Raw genomic sequence first — 16,912 nt, forward strand, 5'->3', positions numbered from 1 at the left:
ATTTATAATAGTGATATATTTTTTTATATTTAACATAATTATAATATTGTAAATACCAAAGAAAATGTATTAAATCGTATACTGTATTATATTGCTATTATAAAGGTAAATTTTTATTTTACGAAAAAAATCATGTCACTCGATATATAGTATTTATACAATAGCATATTGTACATGACAAATGATAAATATAATGCATTCTAATAATTTCAATGTAATTAAGGCTACTTAATTCTAGAGTAACAGCGGTGGTCCAATATTACATGGTCGTATGCTTATAATAATTCACAGAGGCACATTTTTATATCAAATGTAAAATTTCGTCCCGATAAAATAAATCTTCATTTATCTATTAATTCTTATCAAGACTTTATTATCAACATAGTGAATAAAAATTAATTAGCATATTTAATCCTATATAGATAAATATAAATTTACAATAATTATAAATACAATAAAAAAATATACATAATACATTAATTACATCCTTCTTGGATTAACGTATGAGTTTAAAAATTTTGGGCAATGATTTGCGAAAATTATAGAACGCAGAGCCAAGAATAATAAATAAATAATAAGCAAGAAGAAGAGTTAGTTATTTTGATATACTCGATCTCTATGTGCGAAGAACTTGACTCCATACAAGATAAAATTACTGATCAAATTTAATTCTAAATAATTCGAAAGATTTAATATCTTTTAGATATAAATAAATACATTTTTCACTTATATTACACGGCATTATCATTATTAGTCGCAATAATTTATGCAAAAAAAGCTATCCTTTTTTTTTTTTTTTTTTTTTTTTTTTTTTTTATTGAAAATCTTTAAATTTGATTCATTTTAATGAAAATAACAATCCCTTTTCATAACATTTTTTTTATTTATTTTTTTTTTTACTATATTTGACTTAATTACTTACACGCAATTAATATATATTTTACACAATTTACATGACAAATTATAAATGATGATTGCTATTTAATTTCGAGTACCTTAATATAACCGTAATAACGGATTAATGGGAAAATATTTCATAATGTGGACAAGGAAGAAAATGTAATGAAACAAAATTACAATAATTTCTGCTTTTCATAAATATAATGCAATGACAGATAGTAAAAAATATTTATTTAATGCCTATTTAATATGTAGACAGTATGGATTCCACGCTTTTATACTCTGAACTATATCTCTTTCAAAGTATAATCATGTGCTCCTAATTGATAAGATACGATAGTGATTTGTTTACAATTAAAACACTATTATTCAAATAGTATTTAATTATAGTTCCTTATTTTCTTAAAAGTTGAATTTAATTTATTTGCCTTCTATGAAATCATACATATAAGAATATCCTAATCGTAAATAAATAAGAATACATCGACTATTATTTATTCTCACATATATTAAATGCAATTATAAAAAATTAAAAAATTTAATAATAAATAGTAAGAGGCTTATTTATTCGATAAATGCTTAAGCTTATATTTATGCTTACAAATTTGTAATATAATGAAGAACAATTTGTGTTCTCGTTACATCTATGACGTTGCTTATCACTGACATCAATATTATTTTATATTGTAAAAAGGCTATCAATATGGCTCATATAAGAGATTTGTTATTTATTATGATCGAGCATTAGCGTTATTATTATTATTACCATAATTTTGTTTTTCTAACTGACACTTTCATTCGCTATAAATATCCACAAGACACATATCTCATAATATTATGCTACTATTACTTATGAACTATTTGAATTATAAATTTTATATATATAAACCACTTTATAAAAAAAATTTTCAACAAACTTTTTTAAAAGACTTTATTTATTGTATTTCAACGATATTTTATAAAAACCAATATAATCCTAATTAAATAATGCTAAAAAGTAAGTTTTTATAACTATGATAAATTCAAATGAAGTTTTAAATTTATTTATAAATTTATCACTATTATATTAAAAATATAACATTCTAATTATATATCCTCAAGATATATTTCTTATCAAGTAATTTCTTTGGACAAAAGAAACATAAAGTTACAAGTTTCTCATGATTTTCCAATAATAAAGTTGAAAACTGAATTACACAATAATTACGAAAGCATGTTTTTTGAAATTATAAAAGGTTTATTCGACATATTAACATATGCAATTAAATTCATACACTTGGAATTGGTCATGCACATTATTTTATTGTGATACAAGAATTAATTAGAATCGCTGAACGATATGTTTAAGTGGGATAACGTATGATATTGTTGAACGATTGCATAAATCATAAATGAAAATTGCGATCTTACTTTTTGCAGTTCGCACATTTCAAAATAATAAGAGAAGTAAGGCTTCGTTGCTTATATTTCAATGAAATTCTACAAATACCATTTTTAATGTTCTAATGTAATGGCGGTGGGGGGGAGGGGACTAATAATAATAACAATAAATGAAGAAAAAAGGACATTACAAATATTTACATGATATGTTTTGAATTTCCTTCTGTACGTTATTATATTCTAAAAATGCACCTTACCATAAAAATTTCACATCGTGTCAAATGCTAAAACAAATATAATTCCTAAAATATTTATAAAAATTATAAAATTAAGAAAGCTAATTTTATGAGTGAAAAGGATATTTGGAAAATCATCGTTACAAATAAAGAAATTTGTAATAATTTGAGAAGGAAGAATGATTTAACCGAATAATTCAACCTCTCGCTTGAATTTATATTATATGCGTAGAAAAAATGTACGTTTGCAACAATCTTGAAAGTTATCCTCTCACATAATTCTAATAAAATCTAATATAATGTGGCCAAAAGCTTCATACACCGCATCCATCTACTAAAACAATCAACATAATAATAAACTCATCGATCGTCGTATCGTAGAAGCAGCCGTTCCACACAACGACACGTCGATTCAGCATTCATTTCTCTAGCGGCACTTTTTTACCCCCAGTCACCACGATACATTGCCAACAAATTTCATACTGTGCATCTCGCTCTAATTAATTGGGCCGTAGTAAAAAGTGTACACGAGAGAGTCTGACCGATTCGTTGCGGCGACGCCTTGAAGGATGCGCGTCTACGGCTGCCCTTAGCGGTTACGGTTTCCCATCGGTTAGATAACAATGACCGAGCCGTGGTTAATATAATTTCTGCGTACGCCCTCTATTTACGAAGAATCATCACGCACGACAATACAATCGGCTGCGGAAGTGTGCGAGAAGCGAAGAGTGGGGCCGACGGGGGTGAGCGCCTCTGCATACGACGCGTAGGGAACGTCAGAAGTCGTGGCGGAACAACCAAGACCGAGTAGACACTGTCGCGAATTCGCCGATGAAGCTTTTTCGTCAAGGTAAGAGTCGTCAAAACGCGTCCAAGCAACTGCAGTGTAAAAATTTCTAACCGACGAATTTTGTACGATACCCTTAAGTAAGCCAATTATTTTCGGAAATACGACTAATTGTTGAGTCCAGCACAGAGCGATTCGCCTTATGACCTTATATACGATGCTGCCGGGTGCTACAATGTAAAAGGGTAAAAAAAAATAGTGTGAAGTTGGTGATTTTTTTGTAGAGGTCGTTTATTTTGATGTAGATGTGACTCACTCGACTCTCCAAGGCTAAAATATCCGCGCATAAGGATTTTATATTATAATTTTTTTTCTTCTTAAATTGATATAAGAAATCTTCCTCACAGAGATAATGTGTTTTATTTCTATAGTAATTATGTTATTCATAAATTTGGTTCCGTATTGCGAAAATATATTACGCCCACGTATTAACTCGTAGAATAGATCTATTGGATTCAATGGATCTCGATAAAAGGCACGTAAAAGAAAAAATTATATTTTTGATATTTAAATGAATAAGAAAGATAAATGACTTGATAAAGACTTGACGATTCGTAATCCATTCGATAAATATTGGCAAATTATATTTATTCGAAGGCGTTACTTTGCAATAAGTAATTGGATAAACTAATATCTGTGCCGCGATACTTATTCAAGTAATCGAAAGATTTTTAAAAAATATGGCCTAAAAGGCTTTTAATATATTTTATTTTTACGTGAAGTCAAAATTAATTTAAGACTAAAATAAAATTAATAATCTTATCCGATAATATACAAGCAATTAACTTTAACTTATTTACGGTAAAATAAATATTTATGAGATGAAAAGTAAGTTAATTAAAATTATCAACACTCTACGAACACAATTGTTTCCAGTAATTTTACAAACTCAACTCGAATATACGGCGCATTATAATTCTACTTTAATATTATATTAATAAATGATTGCGAATTAAAAAATATTTAAAGTCCGACAGTCTAGGCGCTGCTTATTGTTTTATTCAACTACTTGAAAACAAAAACAAAATCAAAAATTATAAATGAAATATAAAATATTCGATATTGTGTGGGGGGGGGGATCGTGAAATGGCGCACAATGTTATCGTTTTCCATTTTCAGTAGACTCATCGTGATAGATAACGCATTATTGATGTGTTATCTATGGTAAGCCTATTGATCTTCAATCAACTTCTTACAATAGTCTTTAAAACAAATATATGCGTGTGTGCGTGCGCGTGTAAAATGAAAGAAAGTTTTGTAGAACGTGCGAGAAAGTAAAGGAACTGTATATTATAACACGTAACATAAGCTTTATAATAAATAAAAGACAGTGCCGTGTGATCAAACGATTGCAATAATCATAAACATATTCACAGATAATTAACGAAGATACGAAGATGTTATCCCTGGTGAATGATTGGCCCCTCGAAGCGACGCTGCTCATTGTCGCGATACTCGTGTATGCGCTCTACGTCTACCAGACCTCGACTTTCGATTACTGGCTGGTGCGCGGTGTGCCCTATCGCAAGCCCATACCGCTCCTAGGAAACTTCGCCGATGTCCTTCTCTTTCTTAAATCCCAGCCCGAGGGCGTTTATGAAATGTACAACTGGTTCAAGAACGAGCCATACTTCGGGGTCTTTCAGATTCGTTCGCCGGCCCTCGTCATCCGCGATCCTGAGCTCATCAAGTCTATTTGCATCAAAGACTTCCAAATCTTTTGCAATAGGGGGATCCCAGTTAATAACAATAATCCATTGACGGGGAATCTATTCAATCTCGAAGGTGCGTTCATTATTCCAATTGGTTATCATTGGGGGCGGAGGGGTGGACATCATTTATTTGGACAGTCATTTTATAAAATATTGAGAGGGTCGTTCAAATTATACTTGGCTTTATTCGAATGTGCACTAAACAATGACATTGGATGAAATTCACAGAAACAATGCTTTTAAGTAATGCTTTCATAGATGATATTTATTGCCTTGTTATTAATACGAGGTTCTTTTTAACAATAACAACAACAACAACAACGACGACGACAACAACAACGACAACAACAACAACGACAACAACGACAACAACAATAATAATAAAAATAAACTACATAATCACTAATCCACACTTTCGGCCATAATGAATAAAAAATTAGTTTTCCATTTTATGAAAATTATTTATCAGATTTTAAAAACCACACATTACATATTTTCATTCTAAGATAACATGTACATTCCAAGCAACAAATAAAAAATTTTCAGGTAAATAATGGGATTTCCAAACAAAGTGTTCGAGTGTAAGTCTTAAAATTGTAACGAAGTCAGATTGTTATCCTGATATATGAAAATGAAAAAATTTAAGGTCTCTCACATTTCATTCATTCAAACGAATCGCTAAGTAATTTTGTTTTGTTATGTTTTTTGCTGTTTTTTTTTTTTTTTTTTTTTTTTTTTTTTTTTTTTTTTTGTTGCATTATTCTGATTTCGTTTCCCGTTGTACATTCATTATTTTTAATAAATCTAAAGTACATAACACGGTTTATATTGCAATTAGCAATCGTTTAATATTAAAAACCAAAAAACCTGTCCTTTGATGGAGTAATGCTATGTATTTTTCAGCTTTCGAAAAGCCGAAATTCGAATTTTTTCACTTTCTTCTTTGTCCGCCATTTCAATGCTCCCAACATTCGATATCAATAACTACATAAACTTTAACGTATTTTATTCGCGAATCTTTTGCAATTAGGCAAGCCCTGGAAGTTGATGCGCTCGAAACTCACGCCAGTCTTCTCGTCCGGCAAGCTAAAGAACATGTTTTACTTGCTGAACGAATGTTCAAAGAACTTGGTATGCCAGATCGAACGACGGCTCGCCTCTTCGCATGGCCAGGACCCATCCGCCATCATCAACACGCACGATCTGGCCATGGATTTTACGGTCGATGTGATCGGCAGCTGCGCATTCGGTATACAGATAAGTGCACTTACCGAGGATTCGGATTTTCGTAGGATAGCCAGGAAATTCTCAAACTCGAGCTACAAAGACGCATTCTGGAGGATGTTAAGATCGGCCCCACCCAAATTATACAAGTTACTCAATATTCAAGTATGTTGCATTAGAAAGTGTTATATTACTAGCCAATGATTACTCCAATAGATATTATATTCGTACTGCATACGTTCTCGTTAGAATTCTGCTCTTCACATTACATTAACTTAAAATCACTCGAAACTATTGATTAGTATAGGTTTTGGCTAATTTGTATATTTAAATAATTATCAAACTATTGTACTGCATAGATGGTAGATTCATCGGTTACAAAATTTTTTTTGAACGCCGTCTCGCAAATGATTAAGGAACGAGAAAGCAAACATATTAAGCGACACGATTTTATGGATCTTCTAATTGATCTGAAAAGAAAAACCGACGAGCTCAACATTAATGTTGGCGCAGAGGCGCTGAAGAATGAAAACACAATATCTGAAGAAATAGGTATATTATATATAGATAGTAATTTATTACAAAATGTTTCATTTAAGTCTTACGATAAATTGCTTGACCAAATAAATTGATATGAATACATAGTTTTGGTTTTATATGTTAAATAAATTCATATTAATATTGACAACTTAAAATTTAAATCGTTGCATGTAATTAAACAAAAGCAAAGAAAAAAATAAGTTTTAATCGTAAATAACCTTTATAATATATTTTACGAAATAATTCAAATATAATATGCGCTACAAGCACACAAGGCATAATACAATCACTAATCAACTACAAATATATTATTTGATAATCATGTAATCGAATCAATTGCAATAATGTTGTAAAATTACGAATAAATATAAATGGAAATTGCCAAACGATTGATATGAATAATGATGAAATTTTGACGTTTTTACAAAGGATATTTTAATTATATTATAAAATCACACTTATAGAAATATATATATATATATATATATATATATATATCGTTTAATAATCGTATTAACTTTTTATTCAGTTATGACCGAAGATATCATAGCGGCGCAAGCGTTTGTCTTTTTTGTGGCGGGTTACGATACTTCCGCCAATGCAATAGCTTTTTGCTTATACGAATTAGCACTCAATCCAGAAATTCAACAAAAAGTCAGGTGTGATATAATTAACACATTGAAAAAAAGCGATGGAAAATTAACGTACGATGCTATTCAAGACATGAAATACCTAGATTTAGTTATTTTAGGTAAGGTATATTTAAAAATTCTATTAAGTATTGAATTTTTACATTTATGATAAACAATGTCGAAATTAAAATTTATATACATATGCTTTATTTATATAACATATATTATCAAGTTAAATTTATGAAATATCTTGGTAATTCAATTTAATTTTTTTATTTTATAAGAATTAAGACTTTCATACTTATTTTGATTAATGGAACCTCTAAGCTGTAATAAATACTAGCTTGAAAAAATTAACTTTATCTTTCATATTCGCCCTCACCCTAATATATATATATATATATATATATATATATATTCATTTCAATAGGATTAAGAGATACAATTTATAATTATCGTTTATTTATAGAGTCATTGCGTAAATATCCAGCAGCAGCATCAATTTCGCGATGCTGTGAGCAGCCTTATAAGCTGCCGGGCAGTGATGTCACTCTGCCCAAAGGAATGAGGGTGATTATACCAGTTTACGGCATTCATCATGATCCGAATTATTATCCCGATCCTTTCTCCTTCAGACCCGAACGGTTTCAGGACGATAAAAGGCAGACTCTTCAAACGTGCACCTATTTGTCCTTTGGGGAAGGGCCGAGATCGTGCATCGGTAAGTTTCTTTAAAGCGATTAATTCTAATTTTCTAGAAGAAAAATTTTCGTCCGATCTTGACTAAACATTAGCATAATATCAATCATAAACATTTTTAAGCTTATGCTTCAAAAGAAGATGTTTAGAAAATATAAATGTGTGCTAGCGTGAGTGGTTTAACTACGTTTTGACAAAATTACTTAATGGATTTTATATTTACAGCAGCTTATGTTTTAATGTACATCTTTTAATAATAACTCCACATAAATTTATAAATTATATATAAATGATCGAAGAGTTTTTAAAATTAAAAATAAAAAATTTCAGCTCAATTCTTATAAATTGGACAGGTTCGATTTATTTAAAAAAATTTGAATTTCATAAAAAATTATTTACGTACATATTTAATATATATATATATATATATATATATATAGACAATAAAAATAAAAGCATTGCACACGATTTGAATGAAATAGCTTTATTAATTCAATCTCTTAAATTACTAAAATAAATCGCATAAATTTTGTATTAAATCTTCTTCATCAATAACTGATTAAGATTAATAACTTGTTGAATATTATGAAATAAATCTTATTGTTGTAAAAATCCATATAAATTTCTTATTATAGGTATGAGATTTGCGCAATTGCAAACCAAAGTTGGAATTATTTCTTTTTTACGAACATTCAAGATTGAAACTTGTGAAAAAACAGATATACCAATAAAATTCAGTAAAAGAAGTTTTATCATCAGTACTGAAAATGGAATATGGCTTAAAGTATTAAAATTATCAGAATAATTATAGATAAATTAATAATTATGACTAATGGATGGTACTTAAAATTTAATTTACTAAAACTTGAATGAAATAATTATTTTTATTTAATTATATAGAATTGTACTAATATTTCAATTTGTATATTACATTCTGTATATGCGTGTATAAATATATGTTTTGATTACCAAATTATTTATGTACATGTAAAAGCGATTGTTTTCAAATATTTTATTAATGTGTTAATTTAGCAAATGAAACATGATATTTGTTATTGTATTTAACAATCATTTTCATTAAACCTACAATAGTTTTTTATCACTATTTTCATGGCTTAATATGATATTATATTTATATATAATTATTAATTGCATACAAATAGTATAACGAAGTCGAGTCCTTGTAACACTTTTGTTCTTATAATTGGCATTCGACTGTTTCGCGATCTTTGTTGTTTTCGTCGGTAAATCGTAGCTCTAATAAAAATTTCGATTTGATACGTTATACGAGAAATACGATAATAATTAGTAAAAAATGATTTAATTGATTAATTGCAACGAAATAATCTTAATTCGAACAAAAATTGTCAACAGCATTGAAATGATAAGACAAAAGTTTTAAATCAAAAAAGTCATACATTAAAATAATGGAGATAACGTTAGCAAACAGAAATCATAACAGATGCAGTTTATGTGGGTCGCATGAGTTTACGAATCGAAAATCCTTGTGAGATAATCAATTCGTTTACTCCTATTTCAAGGTCGATTTGCATTATAATCGACTCTTTTCCATAGGCGGAGTAGAGGAGATTTAACGTATATATTTTTACACAAGTATTTCGCATACGTTTGTAGAATAATAGAGGGAACGTTTCATCGAGGAAGTCGACGTGAGGAAGCGCGCCTTGAAGCAAAAAATTAGGCTGAGTTATTTAAGCGGACAAAATCATCGAAACGTGCGTTTATATTTGTCATATCTTTTATTCATCGCGATGAATTAATAGTGTAAATTACTTATTTATCATCTGTAAGAAAATATTAGAGCAAACGATAATGTATGAGTTGATATTTTCATTGGCACCGACAAATAGGCAACGTCCTCGGCCAGATACTTTTGTAAGCGTGACTTACAAGAAACTGAATGATGCATTTTGAATGAACATTTGCAAAATTCCTAATCGATTGGAAATTTATATATGAAAGTTTTCCATTATTAGTTTTGTCAATTTGGGCATTATAGATAATATTCAAAGAAAATGAGTATAAAAATTCAGAAGTCGAAAGTAATCGGTTTTCACACACATCATTGATATTACCTTACTTTTTAATATTAATCTTATTGTTAATTTACAATTATTATTATTATTATTACCATCATTGCAATTATAGAATATGGTTTATATAAGACATAAAATTTCAGAACTTATTGGATATGACGAATATATATTTATATAATTTTTAAGAAAATGTGAGTAGATAATAGAATTGATGATTAAATGAAAATTACGTATTTACACGTTCAAATTCTAATGGACTTGAAGATCATTATTTCAGATCTATGTATTTTTTTAAAATTACACAAACCGCCTAAAACTATAATAAGGTATTAAAGAAATCGATTGTTAATGAACATAAATTAAATTGTAATTAAACTTTCAAGACTTTACTACTAATAAATAATTTTATTGTATAGCGATATACACAAGTGGAACGGTTATATTTGATAATAAATATGAAAAATGATGAATTTATAGACTTGCAGTTTAAAATGGACTTCTTACACCTGCATGTATGCATATGCAGACACGCGCGCATTCGAAAATAATACGACAATTGTAAAAATTATAACGAACCTCTACATTTCACACCTACGTAATATAATTCACTAAAATTATGGATATGATGATTATTATAAAGCAATTTTCAAATAATAGAACAATAAATAACGGCTTCGTAACAATATACAATATTGCACAATATGAATTATAATACAGTTGTAACTAGTTTCTATCAAAATTTGCAGCAAATGTAGAGAAATGATATAAAAGGATAAAAAGTTCAGATTATAAATAGAAAAAATGTATGACGTAAATCCTACCATCCATCCATAATCTTGGAATATGTAAAGAATTTTTTAATTTTATTTTTTATAAAATTATACATTTAAAATAATTCGCTATTATAAGTAGATTAAAAATCAATATTTTATGCTATGCTTATAATACATCTTATAATTTATAAATATAATTTGAATTGATTTTCCATTGACTTGGTATATTTAACGCAAGAGGATTCGTTTATTTTATGACAAAATTAATACCAAATAATAATGAAATGATGCTAAGAACAAAATCTACGAACATTCCATTATTTTGTTTGAATTGAAATGTTTTTATAAAGAGCTTGTTAATTGAAATGAAATAGCAATCGTTTCGATTGAATTAAATTGAATTAACAATAATGATATCGAGCTATATTATATATTTCTTAAATCAATAAAGTTCATTTCAAGTTTAACATAAGTAAGCATAAGTATAACATATTATGTGTCGTTGTTATAGGTGTCGGTGAAGTTTCCTGACATTGAAAAATCTTATATTAACAAAATTTCTGCAGTGACTAATTTTAATATTATAAGTGCCCGCGACCGCTCGCACGAACACACACATAAAACAACAAAAGCAGTGCATTAATTATTTTCATAATATAGAATTTTTTACAGGTCAAATAAATTGACTCATAAGCCATCAACTTCAAAATAAACTACGGCAAACAATGTAAAGCATCGAAGGCTGCTGTCACAGTTACTAATATTAATGCCAATCATCGCTGTTTACCCAATAACGCACAATAGTCGACAATTTTAAATTAACAGTCATGAAAGACAGCTGATACATGTCCCATACATGATACGAGCATTGAAAAAATTTTCGTTTCTGCTCTCGGTATTAATCGCTTGCTAGCAACGTTCATTACGCTCGCATAGTTGGGCTGTCGCGAGGCAGTGCCTGCATTATATTTCTCCAAAAACATTAACAAAAAGAAGACAAAAATATATAAATATATAATTGCGGGTGCGAACGGCAAAATAAGATAGAAATTACTACACATGCTCGACCTCAAATTAAGCGCGCGCGCGCGTTTCTCTTCCCCTGCATGAGCGATGAAATGCGTGTGCCACGCGCAAGTCCAAACATAATAACTTGGTGAAGACTTTGTTGGAAGGATAAATCATGTGATTGAATATACGTTTAAGTTTATAAAACTTCTCGTCTTCTCATCTCTCGACGGCTCCAAAGTTCGGCGTTTATTCAACAATTATTATTGATTTAAAGAGGTAAATTTTTGAATTTATCTAGTGTGCGAGGGCAACCATGTTTAATAGTCAGCTATATTATCAATTTCATGGCATTCGGAAAAGTTACGACTAATCGTGTATTTTGACATTGCGATAATGTCATCGGTAAAATGTAATTAATTATCACAGTCACGCTGCATTAATGACACAAAAATGAAAAATTTCATTTCACACATCGAAGTAAAATAAATTTTATAACTATTCATATACACATATGTATATATATGCAATATTATATATTATATATATATATATATATATTTTTTTTCTGTTTTTTTTTTCTTTCTTTTTTTTTAATAAAATAAATATTCACTGTTAGGAATTACAATACACATATATATATTTAATTACAGATATTATCATAATGTCAATGAAGGAAATAGTCGCCAACTTTAAACATCCAGTCGCGATGGCTTTTGGCAATCCACTGCTGGATGTTATTATATCCAATGATGATAATAATCTTGTATCAAAGTACAATCTCACATTAGATGCACAAATTGAACTCAAGGAAAAAGATATAAATCAATTATGTGCTGAATTGACGGATGAGTAAGTTATAATTTGTGACGGAATGAATTTTTCTGAAATTTTATGACACAACAGCAACTATAATACTTTTCAAATAATCGTTTCTTTTAAATTAATAGTACATTCATTTATATTATTAACTTTAACTATAAAGAATCTCATTATTTAAAGGAATAATATATTTTTAAACTATTAAAAGTAATTATTTTTGCTTGCACTATAATGTTAGTCTTTATAAATTAATAAGCTTATATATTAATGTTAGTTCTTGTACCAAATTATACTGCTATTTAATATTCTATTTTTATTACCTCGAAATTCTGTGTATTTGTTTTGTAATTTGTCTGTATTGCGTCTACATTTGGAAAGAATACCTTAATTCTTCTTATTGTTAAGATAGTCCTCTTTTTATGTTCTATATCTTGTCTACTTATGCGTACATTCTTTGATAGTAATATGATAATACAATATTTGAAGTATTTGTTAAAAATCAAATATTACTTTAAAAATATAGGTATATCTTGTAACCTTATACTTAATCTTATGTAAATCATTTCGTAGATCCAAAATAATAACACGGGCCGGAGGATCTGCTCAAAATACCATGAGAATATTGCAAAAATTATGTGGTGATCTAAATAGTTCTAAAATGTGTGTTTACTATGGTGGTTTAGGCGATGACTCTAGAGGAAAAACATTGGAAAAGTTAGTTCAGGCTGCAAATATTGATGCAAGGTATGTTAAAGAAACGACAAAATTGGAAGAAAAAAAAAGTTTTCACCTAATTTTACTATTTAGATATGTAATTCATTCGACGCTTCCAACTGGAATTTGTGTTTCTATAATAAAAGGTGCTTACCGAACTTTAGCTGCAAACATAGGTGCTGCTAGTATATTTACTTTAGAGGATCTGAAACATTTAGAATTACCATTCAATTCAGTGAAAGTAATATACATAGAAGGATTTTTCATTACGCACAGTTTAGATGTAGCCAAGGAAGTTGTTAAGAAGGCTCAGGAAAGAAATATTGTGACAGCGTTTAATCTTAGTGCGACATATATCTTTAAAGTAATATCTTTCAAAATTCCATATCAAAACTCAAAACTGTGAATAAAATTATGAATAGAATCTAAATAATTTGTATTTTTCCAGGATCATCATGCAGCTTTATGTGAAATGGTTGGTATAGCTAAAATTGTATTTGGAAATGCAAAAGAAATGATAGCTTTAGCTAATTCATTAAACCTTGAATTTGAAAATGTGACAGATATTCCATTTCTTCTAAACAATTTGAAAAGCGTAACAATTAGTGCGTCGAATTCATTGAGTAGTGATTGGTTGTCTAATGACTCTATATTTGTTATGACTCAAGGAGGCGCCGATCCTGCAATTATAGTTTGGGGTCAGGGTTGCTCTGCACAGGTTTCGCCAGTCAAACCTAGATCACCTATCATTGATACAACTGGAGCTGGAGATTCTTTGGTTGCTGGTTTTTTAGCTGGTATGATCACTGGTAGAGATCCAAAAACTTGTTTAGAGTGGGGCTGTAAAGTAGCATCCGATGTAATAACAAATTTAGGTGTTACCTTATCCGATGATCTCCCTTTCGATTTCTTGGAATGTTAATAGACTGCCTTTGTAGATAATTTATTTTTGTTAGTTATAATAATTGTTATTCAGTCAGATTTGTTTTTATATATTTAAAAATCATTTACAGAGTAAAATAATTATTGTCAAAACATCTGAATTGTCTGTATTTGAGAAATTATTAATGAATATCTTTCATTAAAAAATAGTCTAATTCTAAATAATGATCGTTGCTAATAAAAAAAATATTAAAAAATTATATATTAATATTAATTTATTGAACGAATTGATATATATATATATATATATATATATATATATATATATATATATATATAAATAAGATACAAAAAAAAAAAAAAAAAAAAATTGATAAAAAAAAAGTCCAGACACCAATTACTTCGATAAATAACAATAACATAAAGCAAATAATTGTTAATCATTATCAAAAATATGCTGTTTTGAAGTATTGGTTTAATTTATTTAGGAAAACAAAACGCATGGATTTTATATTTTTTAATAAAATGTTGGTAATATAACATGATTAATATTATTATAAATATTCGTTATATAATAAGATCTGATATGTAAGTTAAGATTAATCTATCCTTAACAATTCAGATCTGATGCAGTACAAAACAGAAATAATTAAATCTTCGTTTTACGTTCTCTCGAATTTGTTATGCATAATTTAAATGTGAAACTTAAAATACTGTGTGGCCAGATATTGGAAAAATTTATCGTTAATTGTATTATATATAATTTATCGTACTTCCATATTATTAAATTAATAGTAGAGTATAGTAATATAGCTAATTAAGTTATTTATATAATGCTTAAAATATCTTGTAAAATCGTGTATGTATATTTTTAATTATTTTTTTTTACTGTTAGTTATTTAATTACGTCATAAGTGTAAATTTAAATAAATATAGTGTTAATTAGTTGACCAATATTGCAATTTATGTATGGTAATATTAGCTTCTTAAGATACATGTAAACTATTAAGAAATTTGATTGTAAATGCCTTAATAAATATTACCTTGAATAATAATAGGGAGAGATATTTACTTTGCATTATTTCTGCATAATAAATAGACTTATTTATTTATATTTTATTAAAATTAATAAGAAATGTCGAATAAGAATATGTATTTTGCAATATTTATGTAATGATATCTATTATTTTTAAATAAATAAAGTTGTGTTATTACAAAATTTCAATTATTATTGCACTATTTTGAGAAAATAAATATCATTCCTCTTATTTAAAAAAAAATAATAAATAAATATATTTTTAAAATTAATGAAATCAAAATTGAATTAAAAATGTATCGCGACACTTGCGCTAGATAATTTAGTCAAAAACTATGCATATGTACATAAAAAAATTCATACAAATTTTTTCGTTGTTTTTAAATAAAAATAAGATTTAATACAGCTTAAAGAAAAGCCTATTATTAAACATATTTTAAATATATTATAATTTTAGTATGATGTGCAGTAAAAATAAGATATAATAAAATTATTTCGAAATATGTTATCAATACATTCTAAGTAAAAACTAATGGTATTAAAATATAATGAAAATTATGGAAATACTAAAGTGATTTTTTTATCAATTTGGATAAAAAATTATCAGTAAATAGGAGCATATGCATTTTTTAAAATGGAACAAGTGCAACAAATCTATCTGAAGTAAATAAATAGCCTTATAAAATATAAAATAAATATTTAACGTATTTAAAAAGGGGATATCTATTATCGAAATATGCATTATTTTCATGAAATTTCAGTTTGATTACTGAAATTTAAATAAATACTATTCAAATATTCGATGTTAAAAAGTAAGACACGTGGTAAATATTGTTATAACGATAAGTCGTTCACTGTAAACAAAATCATAATACTTTGCTTTACTATATATGGATTATGATAGATGACGCTTTGCTTTGAATAATAACTCTAAAAGTAACGTTGAATTAAAAGAAAAAGAAAAAAAAAAGTTGAAATCCAAGAAGACAAGTGAACAGCAATAGGAATAAATAAATAAAACCCGTAGTGATATTAGAGTAATTATTCCTATAAGTGTTGCATCAAAAATTCATGGCGATACTTTCATGTATACTATAAAAAAAATTATTAATAAAAGTAAATGAAGCACAAGTTTTTTATGTTTTTGAACTATATTTGATTAAATTTCTGTTTATAGTGTTTTGATCATAAAATATTAAAGCTTTTCTTTTGCATTAATATGATTATGATAGAATCTTTTAATTAAATTGGATCGATGGGTAACATAAATTTTTGCATTTATTTTATGCATTTTATGCAATTTTATGCATCAGCCGAATGATACAACTTCGTTGGATAAAACAATTTGAGCATAGGAATAACAAAGAAATAATGATCAAAAGCTTAAAAAATAAAATTCAATCATTGCTTTCGAATACTTGTAGTTATATCCTAATTATTAGTGACGAAA

The 16,912-nt window shown here is 27.7% G+C and overlaps 2 protein-coding genes across 2 annotated transcripts; both read left to right on the forward strand.

Annotated features, from left to right (window-relative positions):
- The first annotated feature begins 3,326 nt into the window (after positions 1-3,326).
- On the forward strand, positions 3,327-8,975 carry LOC105365086 (probable cytochrome P450 6a13). The gene is made up of 7 exons (XM_011503172.1): positions 3,327-3,366; positions 4,740-5,148; positions 6,106-6,464; positions 6,659-6,851; positions 7,369-7,590; positions 7,941-8,192; positions 8,806-8,975. The coding sequence occupies exons 2-7, from the start codon at positions 4,761-4,763 to the stop codon at positions 8,973-8,975; spliced, it is 1,584 nt and encodes a 527-aa protein (XP_011501474.1). The 5' UTR covers positions 3,327-3,366; positions 4,740-4,760.
- A 2,870-nt stretch (positions 8,976-11,845) lies between these two features.
- Positions 11,846-14,517, forward strand: LOC105365087 (Adenosine kinase 3). The gene is made up of 5 exons (XM_011503173.1): positions 11,846-12,287; positions 12,662-12,860; positions 13,401-13,574; positions 13,638-13,908; positions 13,993-14,517. The coding sequence occupies exons 2-5, from the start codon at positions 12,673-12,675 to the stop codon at positions 14,464-14,466; spliced, it is 1,107 nt and encodes a 368-aa protein (XP_011501475.1). The 5' UTR covers positions 11,846-12,287; positions 12,662-12,672; the 3' UTR covers positions 14,467-14,517.
- The last annotated feature ends 2,395 nt before the right edge of the window (positions 14,518-16,912 follow it).

The sequence above is a fragment of the Ceratosolen solmsi genome, unplaced genomic scaffold, assembly GCF_000503995.2.
Source record: "Ceratosolen solmsi marchali unplaced genomic scaffold, CerSol_1.0 scaffold45, whole genome shotgun sequence".
NCBI classification, from domain to species: domain Eukaryota; kingdom Metazoa; phylum Arthropoda; class Insecta; order Hymenoptera; family Agaonidae; genus Ceratosolen; species Ceratosolen solmsi.